Source organism: Anomaloglossus baeobatrachus, chromosome 4 (genome assembly GCF_048569485.1).
Source record: "Anomaloglossus baeobatrachus isolate aAnoBae1 chromosome 4, aAnoBae1.hap1, whole genome shotgun sequence".
In the NCBI taxonomy this organism is placed as follows: domain Eukaryota; kingdom Metazoa; phylum Chordata; class Amphibia; order Anura; family Aromobatidae; genus Anomaloglossus; species Anomaloglossus baeobatrachus.
In genome coordinates this window covers 620536723-620552191 of record NC_134356.1, presented here as the reverse complement: position 1 = coordinate 620552191, position 15469 = coordinate 620536723, and the positions used below count along the sequence as shown (strand labels likewise).

General features: G+C 46.5%; 1 protein-coding gene across 16 annotated transcripts in view; it reads right to left on the bottom strand.

The window, feature by feature from the left end:
• Positions 1-15469, bottom strand: part of CAMK2B (calcium/calmodulin dependent protein kinase II beta) — a 243909-nt gene that overhangs the window by 97792 nt on the left and 130648 nt on the right. For all 16 annotated transcript variants that reach the window (XM_075346281.1, XM_075346296.1, XM_075346283.1 and 13 more), the window contains exons 3-4: positions 7769-7828; positions 5828-5882 (exon numbers count right to left, since the gene is read on the bottom strand). In XM_075346281.1, the coding sequence (XP_075202396.1) occupies positions 5828-5882; positions 7769-7828 (115 nt within the window). The remainder of the gene's footprint in view (positions 1-5827; positions 5883-7768; positions 7829-15469) is intronic.

Here is a 15469-nt window from a genome sequence, read left to right as displayed (position 1 = left end):
TTATGGATATCTTTGAGAAATGGCTTTCTCCTTGCCACTCTTCCATAAAGGCCAGATTTGTGCATTGTACGACTGATTTGTTGTCCTATGGACAGACTCTCCCACCTCAGCTGTAGATCTCTGCAGTTTATCCAGAGTGATCATGGGCCTCTTGGCTGCATCTCTGATCAGTCTTTTCTTTGTTTGAAATGAAAGTTTGGCTGGACGGCCGGGTCTTGGTAGATTTGTAGTGGTGTGATACTCCTTCCATTTCAATATGATCGCTTGCACAGTGCTCCTTGGGATGTTTAAAGTTTTGGAAATCTTTTTGTAATTAAAACAGGCTTTAAACTTCTCCACAACAGTATCACGGACCTGCCTATTGTGTTCCTTGGTCTTCATGATGCTATCTGTGCTTTAAACAGAACACTGAGACTATCACAGAGCAGGTGCATTAATACGGAGACTTGATTACACACAGGGGCTTATATTTATCATCATCAGTCATTTGGGACAACATTGGATCATTCAGAGATCCTCAATGAACTTCTGGAGTGAGTTTGCTGCACTGAAAGTAAAGGGGATGAATAATATTGCATGCCTCAATTTTCAGTTATTTTTTTTAAAAAAAGTTTAAAATAAGCAATAAATATCGTTCAACCTCACGATTGTGTCCCACTTGTTGTTGATTCTTCACCATTACATTAGCATTTTTATCTTTATGTTTGAAGCCTGAAATGTGGGAGAAGGTTGAAAAATTCAAGGGGGCCGAATACTGTATATAGTGTGATAGCCAAATATATGCCGAAAGGAGGGAGAACTCTTCTTGCATGAGACAAGTATAATGCAGGCTCCTTTTGGTCTCTAAGCTACGAGGTTAGTATTGCTTTATTTTAGCCACAATATAATGTAACTCACTACTTTTCATCATATTAGAATACATGAATTTACATGAAGTGACATGTTGAGAATTGCAATACAAACCGTTAATTGCCACGGAAGCAATGATTAAAAACCTGATTTACATGTGGTTAGGAGGCTGATAAAATATTCACTGGTGGTCCCTGAAGACCACCTGTACACAGAATTTTTTTTGTTGTTCATTTGCTTCCTAAATAAAAGTAAAGTTAAATGGCTTGTCCAGTGAAAATAAGTGAAAACACAGGATAGGTGATAACACTAGATCTCTCTGAAGCCAAGACGCGTACACCCGGCTTCATAGTGTGCATGACCGGAAGTGCCGGGACTTCTGATCGTGCGCACTGAGACTAAACCCAGCATCTGAAGCATTGACAGCTTACACAGGTACGCGCATCACCGCTGATGACACTGGGCATTGAATAGCATCTTAGCATGTCCCTGTGGGTGTGCTAACATGCTAAGAGGGTGGACTAGTCATAACGCACTTGTGACTAGTCCCTGTGCTCATTAGCATATGATAAAAGATCTTTAGAAATACTCTTTCTAAAGATCCCTTTATCTATGCTACTAGATACAGGGACAGTTAGGCAGAGATTAGAAATATGCACCCAGAACTGCTCGTGGTTCTGGGTGCATATTTGACCTGACAGGTTCCCTTTAAATGTAAGCTGCCTGACCTCTGTCTAAGGCCATGTGCGCACTTTGCGTCCAGTAACTTGCAGAAATGAATGCATCCTCTGGCAGAATTTGTCATTGTCAAATTTGGTTTTCACCACAAAAACGCAAGAAATACGCATGCGTTTTTCTTGCGTTTTTTCCGCATTTTGACCGCGTTTTACATGCATTTTCAGTGCTTAAAATGGGATGCATTTTCAATACAAAGACACTACTAAATAAAGTTTGAACATTAAAACACTAGGAAAAAAGTGGAAAAAAAAATTAAACCCTTTAAGTCATACACTATAATGATAATTTTCCAAAAATGATAATTGAAATTTAATAATTATGTTCTAAATAAAGTAAAATTATTGTTTGACTCTTTTTTTTTTTGAGTCGGGCTGTATGTGAGGGCAAAAGGAAAGCTCTTGACCTCACTATAATGCCAAAAACGCATGCTTTGATTTTGACAAAAAAGCATGCGTTTTGCATCAAAAAAGCATGTAAAACGCCAGAAATTTTGATTTAGGATGCGTTTTTATAATTCTCATTGACTTCTATGTTACCAAAACGCTGCCAAAATGGCAAAAACAATTGACATGCTGCTTCTTCAAACGCAGAGATTTTGACACATTTTTTACACAAAAAACACAGCGTTTTTTTATGCATAGTGCACACAAGAAAGCCCTATTTTCCATATACTTTGCTTGGAAATCAAAACGCATGCATTTTTTTTAATTAAAATGCTGCAGTTAAAAACGCTGTGGAAATGCATGAAAAAACGCAACGTGCGCATATGGCCTTATACTCACCTTCCAGTGCCTTCATTTATTTTCACAGACACTCCCATCAGTCGCCATCACTTTATAACCTGCCAATACATCCAGTGTTTCATGGAGCACGCCGGAGGTCACAAATCATTATTGATACAAGTCTATGAGAGCCTCGTTCTGGCTTTCATAGACTTGCATTGTTAGCTTGTGACGTAACTTCTGACTTCCGACCAGTCAGAAGTTAGGGGCACAAGATGGTACCATGGGACTGGAGCGACGCTGAGAAAGGCTGAAAACGCCAGTGCATGAGTATAAGAAAGGGGGCAAGGGTCTTAAATTTAAAGCACCACTCCAGCGCAGATAACAAAATTCTGCAGTGGTGCTTTAGCAAAAAGTAACCATCAAAATATGTAAAAATGTTTGTTTATATATTAAAGCTATCCGTAGCCTTTAAAACAAAAACTACGACGTTAGCTCTAGTTGCCAGTATTTTGACTAAAGCGAGCTTTACACGCAGCGATATCGCTAGCGTGCATACCCGCCCCCGTCGATTGTGCGTCACGGGCAAATCGCTGCCCGTGGCGCACAACATCGCTTACACCCGTCACATTACTTACCTGCCTAGCGACGCCGCTGTGACCAGCGAACCGCCTCCTTTGTAAGGGTCCGGTTCGTGCGACGTCACAGCGGCGTCAGTAAGCGGCCGCCCAATAGAAGTGGAGGGGTGGAGATGAGCGGGACGAATTTCCCGCCCACCTCCTTCCTTCCTCATTGTGTGTGACCGCAGGTAAGGAGATGTTCCTCGTCCCTGCGGTGTCACATGTAGCGATGTGTGCTGCCGCAGGAACGACGAACAACCTGCGTCCTGCAGCAGCAACGATAATCGGGAAAGGAACGACTGGACAGCGATCAACGATATGGTGAGTATTTTTGATCGTTACCGGTCGTTCCTGCGGTGTCACATGCAACGACGTCGCTAACGAGGACGGATGTGCGTCACGAATTCCGTGACCCCAACGACATCTCGTTAGCGATGTCGTTGCGTGTAAAGCCCGCTTTAGCGGGTATTCATGTCATATTAGGTAGTGGCAAATTCCTAGGATGTGTTTTTATGATTTGTGCCATAGGTTCTAAGGATGAAGTGGCAGTAGTGGTGTTTCAGGGCTGAGTCCCTTTCACAATGTTTCAAGGAAACGGCGGAAACCTCATTACTTGAGTGGAGCTGAGCTGCGGTGCATGATAGGGAATGCCCCTGAGAAGTGGAAAAACTATGACTGGAATGGAGCGCTGCAGCCCCTCATTCAAAACATTGGTGGCGTATCTGGTATTGGTCAACTACCATTAAGTGATGGCACTTTTGCTGTGATTGCATTAAAAAAAAAGCAGCACAAATGCAAAGTGTGAACTCTGCCTAATCCAAGTCAATAAACAGCCCATTTATATTCAATTGTATTATCAATTCAATTGTTTCTAAGATATTGTAATAACAATATATTTATGGTAAAAAATAATAGATTCCTCAACATTGAAAATGTAATTCTAAAGGCTGCTTTACACGAGACGATCTATCGTGCGGTAGATCGTCGGGGTCACGGTTTTTGTGACGCACATCCGGCATCGCTTGCGGCGTCGGGCTGTGTGACACCTCCGAGTGACGCAGTATCGCTCACAAATCGTGAGTCGTGTACTCGTCGCTCGGTTTCATAATCTCGTTTAATTAAAACGGCGCTGGTTGCTCATCGTTCCCGGGGTAGCACACGCCGCTCCATGTGACACCCCGGGAACGATGAACAGCAGCTTACCTCCGTCCCGCGGCACCCGCCGGCTATGCGGAAGGAAGGAGGTGGGCGGGATGTTTACGTCCCGCTCATCTCCGCCCCTCCGCTTCTATTAGCCGGCCGCTGTGTGACGTCGCTGTGACGCCGAACGTCCCTCCCCCTTCAGGAAGAAGATGTTCGCCGCCCACAGCGACGTCGCTCAGCAGGTAAGTGCGTGTGATGGGGGTTAACGACTTTGTGCGCCACGGGCAACTAATTGCCCGTGACGCACAAACGACGGGGGTGGGTACGATCGATCGTGAAATTGCACGATAGATCGTACCGTTTAAAGCAGGCTTAAGAAGGAAAAGTCATGGAGATATAGAAATCACAGGCTGAATAGACATGTTAATGATATACAAATACTAAAAATAGAAATCACAGGATGAATAGACATGTTAATGATATACAAATGCTAAAAAAATGGAAAAAAAATTTTCTAAACATTTAGAATTTTTCAATATTGAGTATGAGCGCCACATGCAGAAATCCCTGTACATACACACCTAGGCTTCTATCAGTGAGGTGACTAATGGTAGTCTGACGAATCTTCTGCTGCACTGAATTCACTTGGGTAAATTATCAATATCCGCCGCTGGCAGCTACTTACTTTTGCAGGTGCCGATCATGAGTTGTGATAAATGGGAGACAAGTTTGGAGACACTGCAGGCCATGGTAGCACGTTTAGGCCACGCAGGCTGCTCACAGTAACCCAAGTAACATGTGGCCTGGCATTGTCATGTTGAAAAATAGCTCCTGAGACACTCTGAAGAAGTGGCCATATCACTGGTTCCACTAAATCTAAGTAATACCAAGCTGTCCTCTGTGCCCTTTGTTTTTCCCTCTGCATAACTGATCTCCCGGCATCTGACTTCGGTTCTGTTTTCTGATCTGATTTTGATCTTCCCTTTGCAGTGACTTGACTTTCCTGACTAGACCCTGACTGTTTGACTACTCTATTGCCCCCTGGTGGTTCGCCTGGGAACTGCCTGCTGGAGTTACTCTGCTGTACTTCAGCCTCCTTTTTGTTACAGTGTCACTTTGACTCTCCTTCACTACTCTGCTGCCACCTAGTGGGGAATACGCTGTACTACTTCTTACCAGCCCTTTGTACAGCGTGACACATGGTATCACTACCAAATCATGACTAAAATTAACCACCATACCATTGATAAATATCACCACCATACTGTGACTAAATAAAAGCACCAATCCATGGCTAAATATCACCACCATACTGTGACTAAATATCGCCACCACGTCATTACTAAATATCACCACCATACTGTGACTAAATATCGCCACCATGTCATTACTAAATATCACCACCATACCATTGCTAAATATCGCCACCATACCATGACTAAATAAAACCACCATACCGTGACTATATAACACCACCATACCATACTTTATAAGGTTTATTCCCAGAATTGAATGTTAACCCTTATCGGTTGTTAGGAGCCGTAATCCCAGAAACAGGGACGCGTTCCCACACATAAGCAGGCAGCTGAGCGTCTTTGTGGTGTTATCAGTATATTCACTTAATAATAGGAACTCCACATATTAACTAAGACAGACATGACGGGGGCGACAGATTCTCTTTAATTTGGTATAAAAATAGCATTTTTTTTTTTATTTTATTTGAAGTGGTAATGATAAAATTAACCAATTACTTACAGGTCGAAAATGAGATAGTGGAACCCTTCTTCTGATATACTGTCATGGAGGCGTACTAGAAAGGGAAGAGACAATTAGGATTAGAGCTGAGACAGCAATTATTGATGTATTGTGTTACATTGCCAACCTCAAAATAGCCATTATTATGACCGAATCCTGCTGATCTGGTTCTGGTATTCTCCAGCAAGAGAAACCAAAGAAGGAAACTGATACTAGAACTGATCCCATGTTTTGCTATGGAAGCAGTTTTGACCTTTTTTTTGCATCATTTGTGATATTTCCACAAATAGTCGTTCATAAACCAACTCAACACAGAGGAACCAGCTCCATACATTGCCAGTAGGTACATAAAATCCATAAAATCTATCTGCAGAGGGAGTATTTGCAGTTACAGGATGGGCTAATCATTCCTCTATGAAGGCTATAAAGGTTCTCCAGAGCACGCAGGTAGATACGCATTGGGGTAAAGCAGTAAAGTTGGCCATACCTGACAATTTCGGAGCGACAGTATGACCATATAACAAATAATGTGGCCTCTCGACTCTCCCTCTACAGATGATGTTATAGTAGAGGATTGGACATGTTGAATTTATATGACCCATCCTTTTGTTGTTTTCCTTGGGGGTAGGCTGTCGTCAGAGGTGCCTAGTAGAGGCTTTCCCTCCTTCCTCCATATGAAAGGCATTTATGTTTAGCCAAGTGTGTATGTCTATGGGGCGCCTCGAGAGCCAGCCGATTACATGCTATGTTCGGCCAAAAATTATCTAACGTGTATGGCAACCTTAAGGGTCTGTACATTATGGGTCTCCAAGTAGGGCTGGACATTCACATTAGAGAGCTGTCATCTTACAGTTATCCCTCCCGATCCCCCCCTTTATATTTATACATGCCCAGCCAGGCATGCATGTGTTCCCAGTAGAAAGAAGGGAGTAAGGGGTACTTTGCACGCTGCGACATCGCTAGCCGATGATAGCGATGCCAAGCGCGATAGTACCCGCCCCCGTCGCACATGCGATATCTTGTGATAGCTGCTGTAGCGAACATTATCGCTACGGCAGCTTCACACGCACTTACCTGCCTTGCGACGTTGCTCTGGCCGGCAACCTGCCTCCTTCCTAAGGGGGCGGGTCGTACGGCGTCACAGCGATGTCACATGGCAGGCGGCCAATAGAAGCGGAGGGGCGGAGATGAGCGGGACGTAAACATCCCGCCCACCTTCTTCCTTCCGCGTTGGCGGTGGAGGCAGGTAAGGAGATGTTCCTCGCTCCTGCGGCTTCACACACAGCGATATGTGCTGCCGCAGGAACGAGGAACAACATCATATCTCCTATTGGTGCAACATTATGGAAATGTCCGACACTACATAGATCACCGATTTTCGACCCTTTTGCGATCGTTTATCGGCGGATCTAGGCTTTACACGTTGCGACGTCGTTACCGGCGCCGAATGTGCGTCACTTTCGATTTGAACCCGACAATATCGCAGTAGCGATGTCGCAACGTGCAAAGTACCCCTAAAAGTCTCTGTCAGATTTCATTGTCAGTGGCCAATGGTGTAACTTGAAACTCGTGGCTTCCAATGCAAAATCTCCAATGGGGCCCCCAACCATCACAGGTCTTTAATAGTAATAGTCTTTTCATATGTCTCAAAGAGACCATTTGGGCCACCTTGGCTCCAGGATACTGGTGTGATTACAGCTCCTGCACCAACTATGGCTATGCCCCTGGCGATGGCATACCCCGTTGCAAACGAAAGAATTGAGCAGTGAAAAACCAACTGCTGATTTTTTACTGATATTGGCATCAGGGGGGAGTTGGGAGGTCTCCATAAACATTACCTGAAATCCTCAGGTTTAGCACATACTGTACATCTGACCAGAATGAGTAAGATTTGGTGAAATGGTGAATCAGCCCAATAAAAAAAGGTGTTAATGGTCTTACCAATATTTGGGTGCTTTAAGAGGCGGCAGATCCGGGCTTCTCGCTCTAGTTTCTGATGATCTGTATAGTGAGAAGAGAGCTCAGGTTAGCACAGAGGCTCCAGGCAGATTGAGGGTCTGTAGGCCAAGATCCACATTGTGCACATTATAAACAACAGCTATTTGACACAAGACAACAGATAGCATACTTCTCCACTTCAGAGTTAGGATGGACGCTTTGTATCAGGAAAATTTGTACTGAGTGGAATATATAGTGGAAGAAGATCTGAAATAATTGAAGGGGGACGTTGTAGATAGAGGGCTGAATACAGATATACAGAAGACATTGGAGAGAGGATGGTGGAGATGACAATGGTTCCTTCACCTACACCACTAAAGGTGCTCCAATATCCCCATAATACTATATATTATTTTAAGCAGGTACTAACTATACCCATACCATTAATTTCCAACCATATACTGGACAGGGTAGTCATAAATAGTATAATAGGTCATTATTTCTAATCTCAGCTTGCACACTACCCATCAGTCATCGATAGTTAGATCCTAACCTTCATCTATAAAAACCAAGGCGGAAGCTTCATCTTTACATAAACCCCATAGTCATCTCCAGAGGAAAAATACACAAGCAAGATTTACAAAAAGATCATTAAAGAAACACCTGTTTAAGTTTATTAGAATAAAAACAGGAGAGGTGATCTACTTCTGTCATCTTAAAGGAGGAACTAAAGTTACTACTACAAAACCCTGCTCACCACCTTCTAATTGTCCATCAGTTATTATAGGAGGAGTCTTCTACATGTTGTCCTTGTGTGTTCCAAACAGATAGAATTCAGATAATTATGGGTTAGGATGAGCTTTGGCACCAATATATGAAAACTGTAAGAATAAATGGATCCCTGAGGAAGCCAGTCTATTGCGAAACGTCTTGGAAATTCTGTGTATTAGCAACCCTTTTTTAACTCATTATTGTTTGAACCTGATTGGGAATCTTTTTTTTTTTTTTTACATCTTGGTTACCTTAGTGGTACTTTTGTCTATTTTGTACATTTGGTCATCACCTATGTTTATCACTGATATACCGGTACTCCCTTGCAGTGTTTACCAGCTGCAATTCTCAAGACCCACCAACATGTCATGTTTTCAGGATTTCCTTAGTAATCCACAGATGGAAATATCACTCGGTCAGCACTAAGGGTGGCTTTACATGCTGCGATATCCGGCCCGATATCGCTAGCATGACACCCGCCCCCATCGTTTGTGCGCGACGGGCATGCCTGTCGCGCACAAAATCGCGCACCCCCACCACACATACTTACCTGTCCTTCGACGTCGCTGTCACCGGCGAACCGCCTCCTTTCTAAGGGGGCGGTCCGTTTGGCGTCACAGTGACGTCACTAAGCAGCCGCCCAATGTAAGCGGAGGGGCGGAGATGAGCGGGACGTAATATCCCGCCCATCTCCTTCCTTCTGCATTGTGGCCGGAGGCAGGTAAGGAGATGATCCTCGTTCCTGCGGCGTCACACGTAGCGATGTGTGCTGCTGCAGGGACGAGGATCAACTTCGCCCCTGCGACAGCAGCGATAATTGGGAGAGGACCCCCATGTCAACGAGGAGCGATTTTGGACGTTTTTTCAACGATCCAAAATCGCTCCTAGGAGTCACACACTACGACATCGCTACAGCGGCCGGATGTGCGTCACAAAATCCGTGACCCCAACGAGATCGCTGTAGCAAAATCGTAGCGTGTAAAGCCCGCTTAAGGAAATTTTGAACACTTGATCTGTTGGTGGCTCTTGAGCAATGGAGTGGGGGAAAACTGCTTTAGTATGTAATAGTATATGCCTCTTACATACAGTATAGCGCCTCTTAATACAGTTGGTCCCTTGTGTTTGTATGCAAGCAATTGGATGAATTTTTATGAATGTTTTGTATCCTAAATGTTAAATAAATCTATCTTTTTATTTTTTATTAAATAGCATTTGTTCCTAAAGCACTTTGTATAAACTGCAATGCACAGACCAGCCGTTATTCTCCTGACCCGAACTTGACAGCCATTAGGCTATGTGCCCACGGGACTATGTACCCGTGGATATATCCGCAGGTACGTCTGCAGGTTTCCCGCAGCTGATCCCCAGAATCTGCAGCAATACATATGTCGCGGGCGGGGAGGGCGCTGCGCTCACCCACTGCTCGGGTCCGTCTGCTGCTGCTGCTTGCTCGGTCGGTGGCTCGGTGGCTCGAGCGGTGGGCCGGATCCCGGGTACTCGAGCGGCGCTCCTCGCCCGTGAGTGAAAGGGGTGGTTTGGTTTAGGGATATTGTCCGTGACGCCACCCACGATTTGTGGTGAGGTTGGGACACCACCGCTGCTCTGTACGGGGATCCCGAGAGCGATGACAGGGAGCAGCTGAGATGTTTTCTTCCCTCCGTGGGTAGGGGGGGGTTTGGTGGTCCCGGGGCCCGGTGGTGGAGGTCGGAAGGTGGGTTGAGGGGCTTGGCCGGGTGCAGGGTCGCGGGGCAGCGCTGTGCCAGACGGCACGGTGGTACTTACTCAGCCAGTAACGCACACGGAGTCTCTGGTAAAACAAACGGCTGGATGGACGAGTCCCACAGATGGCTGCGGTGTTTTTCCTGACCCCAGGTTGGTAGTGTAAGTCCTTTCCTGCAACTTCTTGTACGCTCCTCCTGTGCTCCGGTTTCCAGCTGGCTCCCCGGTTCGGTACCGGTGGGCCACCGCCCAACCCCGGCTGCCTACGGTTCCACCAAGACTGTCTTCCCGGCTCCCGCAGACAGCCACTACCGTCTGCCTGACTGCTACACGAGGGCCCTAGGCTCCAACCTAGGCCCCCGTCTGCTTCTGCCACTTTGCACACCTCCTCTCCCTTCCTCTCTCTGCCTGGACTTGTCTGGGTTGTTTCCTGCCTCAGACCAGCTAGACTCCTCGGTGGGCATGTCCATCTGCCTGACTCCGCCCACCTGGTGTGTCTGTCTGAACCCGAGGGAGGAAATCAGGTCTCACTGGAGATGACTGCTGTGACCTGCTGGGGGTGGGGGTGTGTGTGTGTTGTTACCTGTGGCCCCTGGCTAGTCCAGGGCGCCACACATAGCTGCGGGATTCCAGTGATATATCTTCGGTAAACATGCGGACATTCGTGCGACTTACCTGCGTAAGTCCCGGCCTCTTTCCCCATAGTGGAGGGCCAGGGATTCCGCAGGTATTTCCATAGGAATAATTGACATGCAGTTACGTGCGGCTGCGGGACATCTGCAGCATGTTCCGCAGCCGCACATACCACAGCATGGACATAGACACTCCCCATGTCCCATAGGATAACATGGGGAGTGTCTGTACTTGCTCAAACCTGCGGATTTATCTAGAAAATCCAGATAAATGCACAGGTTTTCCGCGGCAAAATCCGCAGGTACATTGTCCCATGGGCACATAGCCTTAAAGGCATATATGAGGCTGTTGAGTTCTGGATGGGAGACCAACCACCAATCTTTACAAAGTCAGAGTTTCAGGGACGTATGATTTTGCCAGTAGATGACATAGTATTTATATTCATCACAACTCAGCATGCCGCATAGTCCTGACTCCCACCATTTATATTAACATATGCATACCTATATACACTTTACAACTGATTAGCAATGATGTTAAAACTATTGGCAGGTGAAGGGAGTAAAGGGTGCTTTACACGCTTCAATCTTGCTAGCGAGCATACCCGCCCCCGTCGGTTGTGCGACACGGGCAAATCGCTGCCCGTGGCGCACAACCTCATTAGTCCCCGTCACACGCACATACCTGCCCTGCGACGTCGCTCTGGCTGGCAAACCGCCTCCTTTCTAAGGGGGCTGTTTGTGCGGCGTCACAGCGACATCACACAGCAGCCGTCCAATAGAAGCGGAGGGGTGGAGATGAGCGGGACGTAACATCCCGCCCACCTCCTTCCTTCCGCATTGCCGGTGGAGGCAGGTAAGGAGATGTTCGTCACTCCTGCGGTGTCACACATAGTGATGTGTGGTGCCGCAGGAACGACGAACAACATCGTAATGGCAGCAGCAACGATATTAAGGAAATGAGCGACGTGTCAACAAGCATCGATTTTTCACGTTTTTGTGCTCGTTGATCGTCGCTCATTGGTGTCACACGCTGCGATGTCGGTAACGACGCCGGATGTGCGTCACTACCGACTTGACCCCAACGATATATTGTTACCGATATTGCAGTGTCTAAAGCACCCTTAACACTGATATTTTCAACTTCAAGGGAACAGTCACTTCTTCAAGTTGATGTATTGGATGCATGAATAATAGGCAAGGGCAAAATTGTAATGGCTAGATGACTGGGTCACAGCATGTCCAAAAGAGGTCCAAGCCAGGAGAATAGAAGTACGCAATAGCACGTTTGAAAGACTTGGTTATATTAATAGATCACAGACTGCACATGAGTCAAAAGTGTGATGCAGCAGCAAAAAAACAAACAGTTCTGGGCTTTATTAAGAGAAGCACAAAGTCTAGATCACAAGAAGTAATTATCCCCCTCTACTCCTCTTTGGTCAGACCTCATCTTGAATACTGTGTCCAGTTCTGGGTACCACATTTTAAAAAAAGGCATCAAAAACTGGGGCAAGTTCAGAGAAGAGCGACCAAAATGGTGAGCGGAGTGCAAACTATGTCCTACGAGGAACAGTTAGAGGATCTGGCAATGTTTAGCTTGCAAAAAAGAAGGCTGAGGGGAGACTTAATATTTATCTACAAATATCTGAAGAGATGTCATAGTTTAAAGGGATCATACTTGTTCTCATTTGTACATGGAAACACGAGAAGTAATGGAATGAAACTGAAAGGGAAAAGATACAGAATAGATATTTGTTAAAACTTTTTGACAGAGAGGGTGATCAATAAGTGGAACAGGTTGCCATGAGAGGTGGTGAGTTCTTCAGTGGAAGTCTTCAACCAGAGGCTGGATAGACATCTGTTTGGGATATATTTTGTGAATCCTGAGTAGGGGGTTGGACACGATGACCCTGGAGGTCACTTTCAACTCTAACATTCTACAATTCTATTCTTCTATGAGAACGAGTGGACTGAAAAATAATCTACATATCTCATTCTGATGGAGCATCTGTGGGACGTGCAGGATATGCAACAAGTCTAATCCGTTCAGGCCACACTTCCAGGTGGATTTATTGTTATGGTTGATCAGTTTATACATTATACTAATATATGTCACAAAATGTATATGGCACAAAACAATATAGTATACATTATGCTGCCATGCTAATATGCATTATGCCTCATTACAATTAAGGGTTTTTCCAGTTTTGGAAAACCCTTATACCTCAAAAAGCAGTTTGTTTTAAAAAAGAAACTCACAGGGCTTTACTCGCCATCCCCAAGTCATACATTGAGTCTTCTTTGCTTCTCCCAGTGTCTATTGTTGTCGGAAAGTGACAACAACGCTGCAGTCAATCAGTAAGTTCAGCCCATCAACTTGGGCTGAGTCCCTGAGCGCTGCAGCCAACAGGCAGCAAGAGCGATAATGGAGACTAAACGCTAGAGATTAAAACAAACTACTGTGGCACCCCAGGGTTGCCACAGTAACAACACAAAGGGTTAACTCCCCACACACAACACCAAGACCTCCTGGCCAGAAGGGGGAGACCAAGCTGCTTCCCTGTACATTCTGCTGGGGGGGAGGAAATGGTCAGAAGTAGTTTCAGTTTGGAAGTTCAGTGCAGAGCACTGAGGAGACAGGATCTCTGTAGGTTGGAAGCTGGCTTTAGCTCACCTCAGGATCCACTGACCAATTCCAGGCCTAGCTGAGGGTCTGAGGAAAGGAGACAGAGTACACAGAGAACATTCCTGGGAGGCAGAGCATTGCTGAGCTCATCCCAGTGGAGCACAAGAACGGATGCTGGATCCGAGACTGCAGGTTACATACTGCATAGTTACCACCAGAGAAGTGAAGATTCCAGATCTTTCACCTGTACCACAGACACAAGCAACATAGGAGAGTTCAGGAACATACTAGGAAGGACTCGAGTTGCCTGTCAGGTCGGTACCTAGGAGCAGAGCACAGCAGAGCCGGCTGCATAGTTCACAGCAGCAGGCCACAGACACACAGTGCAGGCAAGGAAGCCAAAACGGCCCGGCTGGGTGGGAGAAACCCTGAACCCCTCACAGACTCCGTGGACAGTACTCTGCTGAATGCCATCTACAGTAAAGGACAAAGAAACTGCAAAACCGTGAGTCTGCCTGTTTATTGTGCTCGTGTCCTGCACTCCCCCCATAGACTACTATCACACTGCCCCGGGGAAAATGCTCTACCCGTGGGGAGCCGTCCCATCTCAAGCTGCTTTCCATCACCCCCGGAGGTTCTGCAGCAGCGGTGGTCATCTCTGATCACATTCCACGGGTGGCGTCACGAACATAACCCCCCCCTTTTATTGTGGAACCAGGGAGCACAGACCGGGTCACGACACCGTGATCCCCTTTCCAGAAGCGACCCCTTGGCCCGGTTCTGGGTATCTCCTTAACCCCTGGCGACACAACTTTGGCGTCACGAACAGGATGCGGACTGGACCCGGCTGCAACCCGGGTGACGTGTGCCTGTAAAGACTTATTGCATCGCATAAAAGACTTGCACTGTGAATTGTTGCAACAAAGAACGGACTTTAAACTTTGCAAAGATACCTGGAAAAATCCAAAAACATCATTGGTAAAATTTTCCAGGCGCCATCTTTAATCACGCCATTACCTGCTATGCGCGGGAAAACATCGCGCCTAAACTAAGACTCCGCCCACCGCTTGCAGAGGAGGTGCGCTCGGTGCTGCGACCCGAACGAAAACGCAGAAAAGTGTCCCAGGCTTGCTGTCAAGAAGACTGGTGAAATTAACTAAGGGGGCGCAAAGATGTCGCAGCAGGGAGACGCTGTTGTACCCGGCGGTGCAGCGGCACCTATCATGCCGTTCCTGATGCCGTACACCCCGGGTGCAGTGTGGCTGCCGCAGTACTCAGGTGAGCCCAACACACTTAATGACTTTATCGGAAAGCTAAAAATCTACTACAGCATGTACCCCCTGACAGAAGCTCAGCGTGTTGGTATGCTTATGGGACAGTTAACTGGCAATGCCCAGCGGGAGGCTATATCCTAGCCGGACGATGCAAAGGACACTGTAGAGCATATAATAGCTGGACTAAAAGCAGCTTTTGAATCCACTGCTGGCAGCCGGGCTAAAATGAGGTTCTTTGGATGCAAGCAAAAACCTAGAGAGAGCGCAAGAGACTTTGCCTTAAACTTGCAGGAGGCGCTCGGAGCACTTAAATTAGCAGAACCTGCCTTAGCCCCTGGAGCAGATAAGCTGCTGATAGACCAATTCCTGGATGGACTCTCATCCCCTTCCCACCGGGGACAACTGAGCATGATGGTGATCCAGGATCCAGGACTAACATTTGCCCAGCTAAAGGATAGAGCCATCCGCCTCCAGCAGGTGGAGGAGCCGCAGGATATAGACTCTGTTCAACACCTTACAGTGGCACCCCAGCAGCCAGTAGTGCCGGTGACATCGGCCATGTCAGCGGCTGTTGCTAACCACCTGGAGCCGATCACTAATGAGGCTCTACATCAAAGGCTTGATGCCCTGACAGACACTGTTGCTTCCATGGCTAGAATCGTCCAGGAGCTGCGTGGATCCA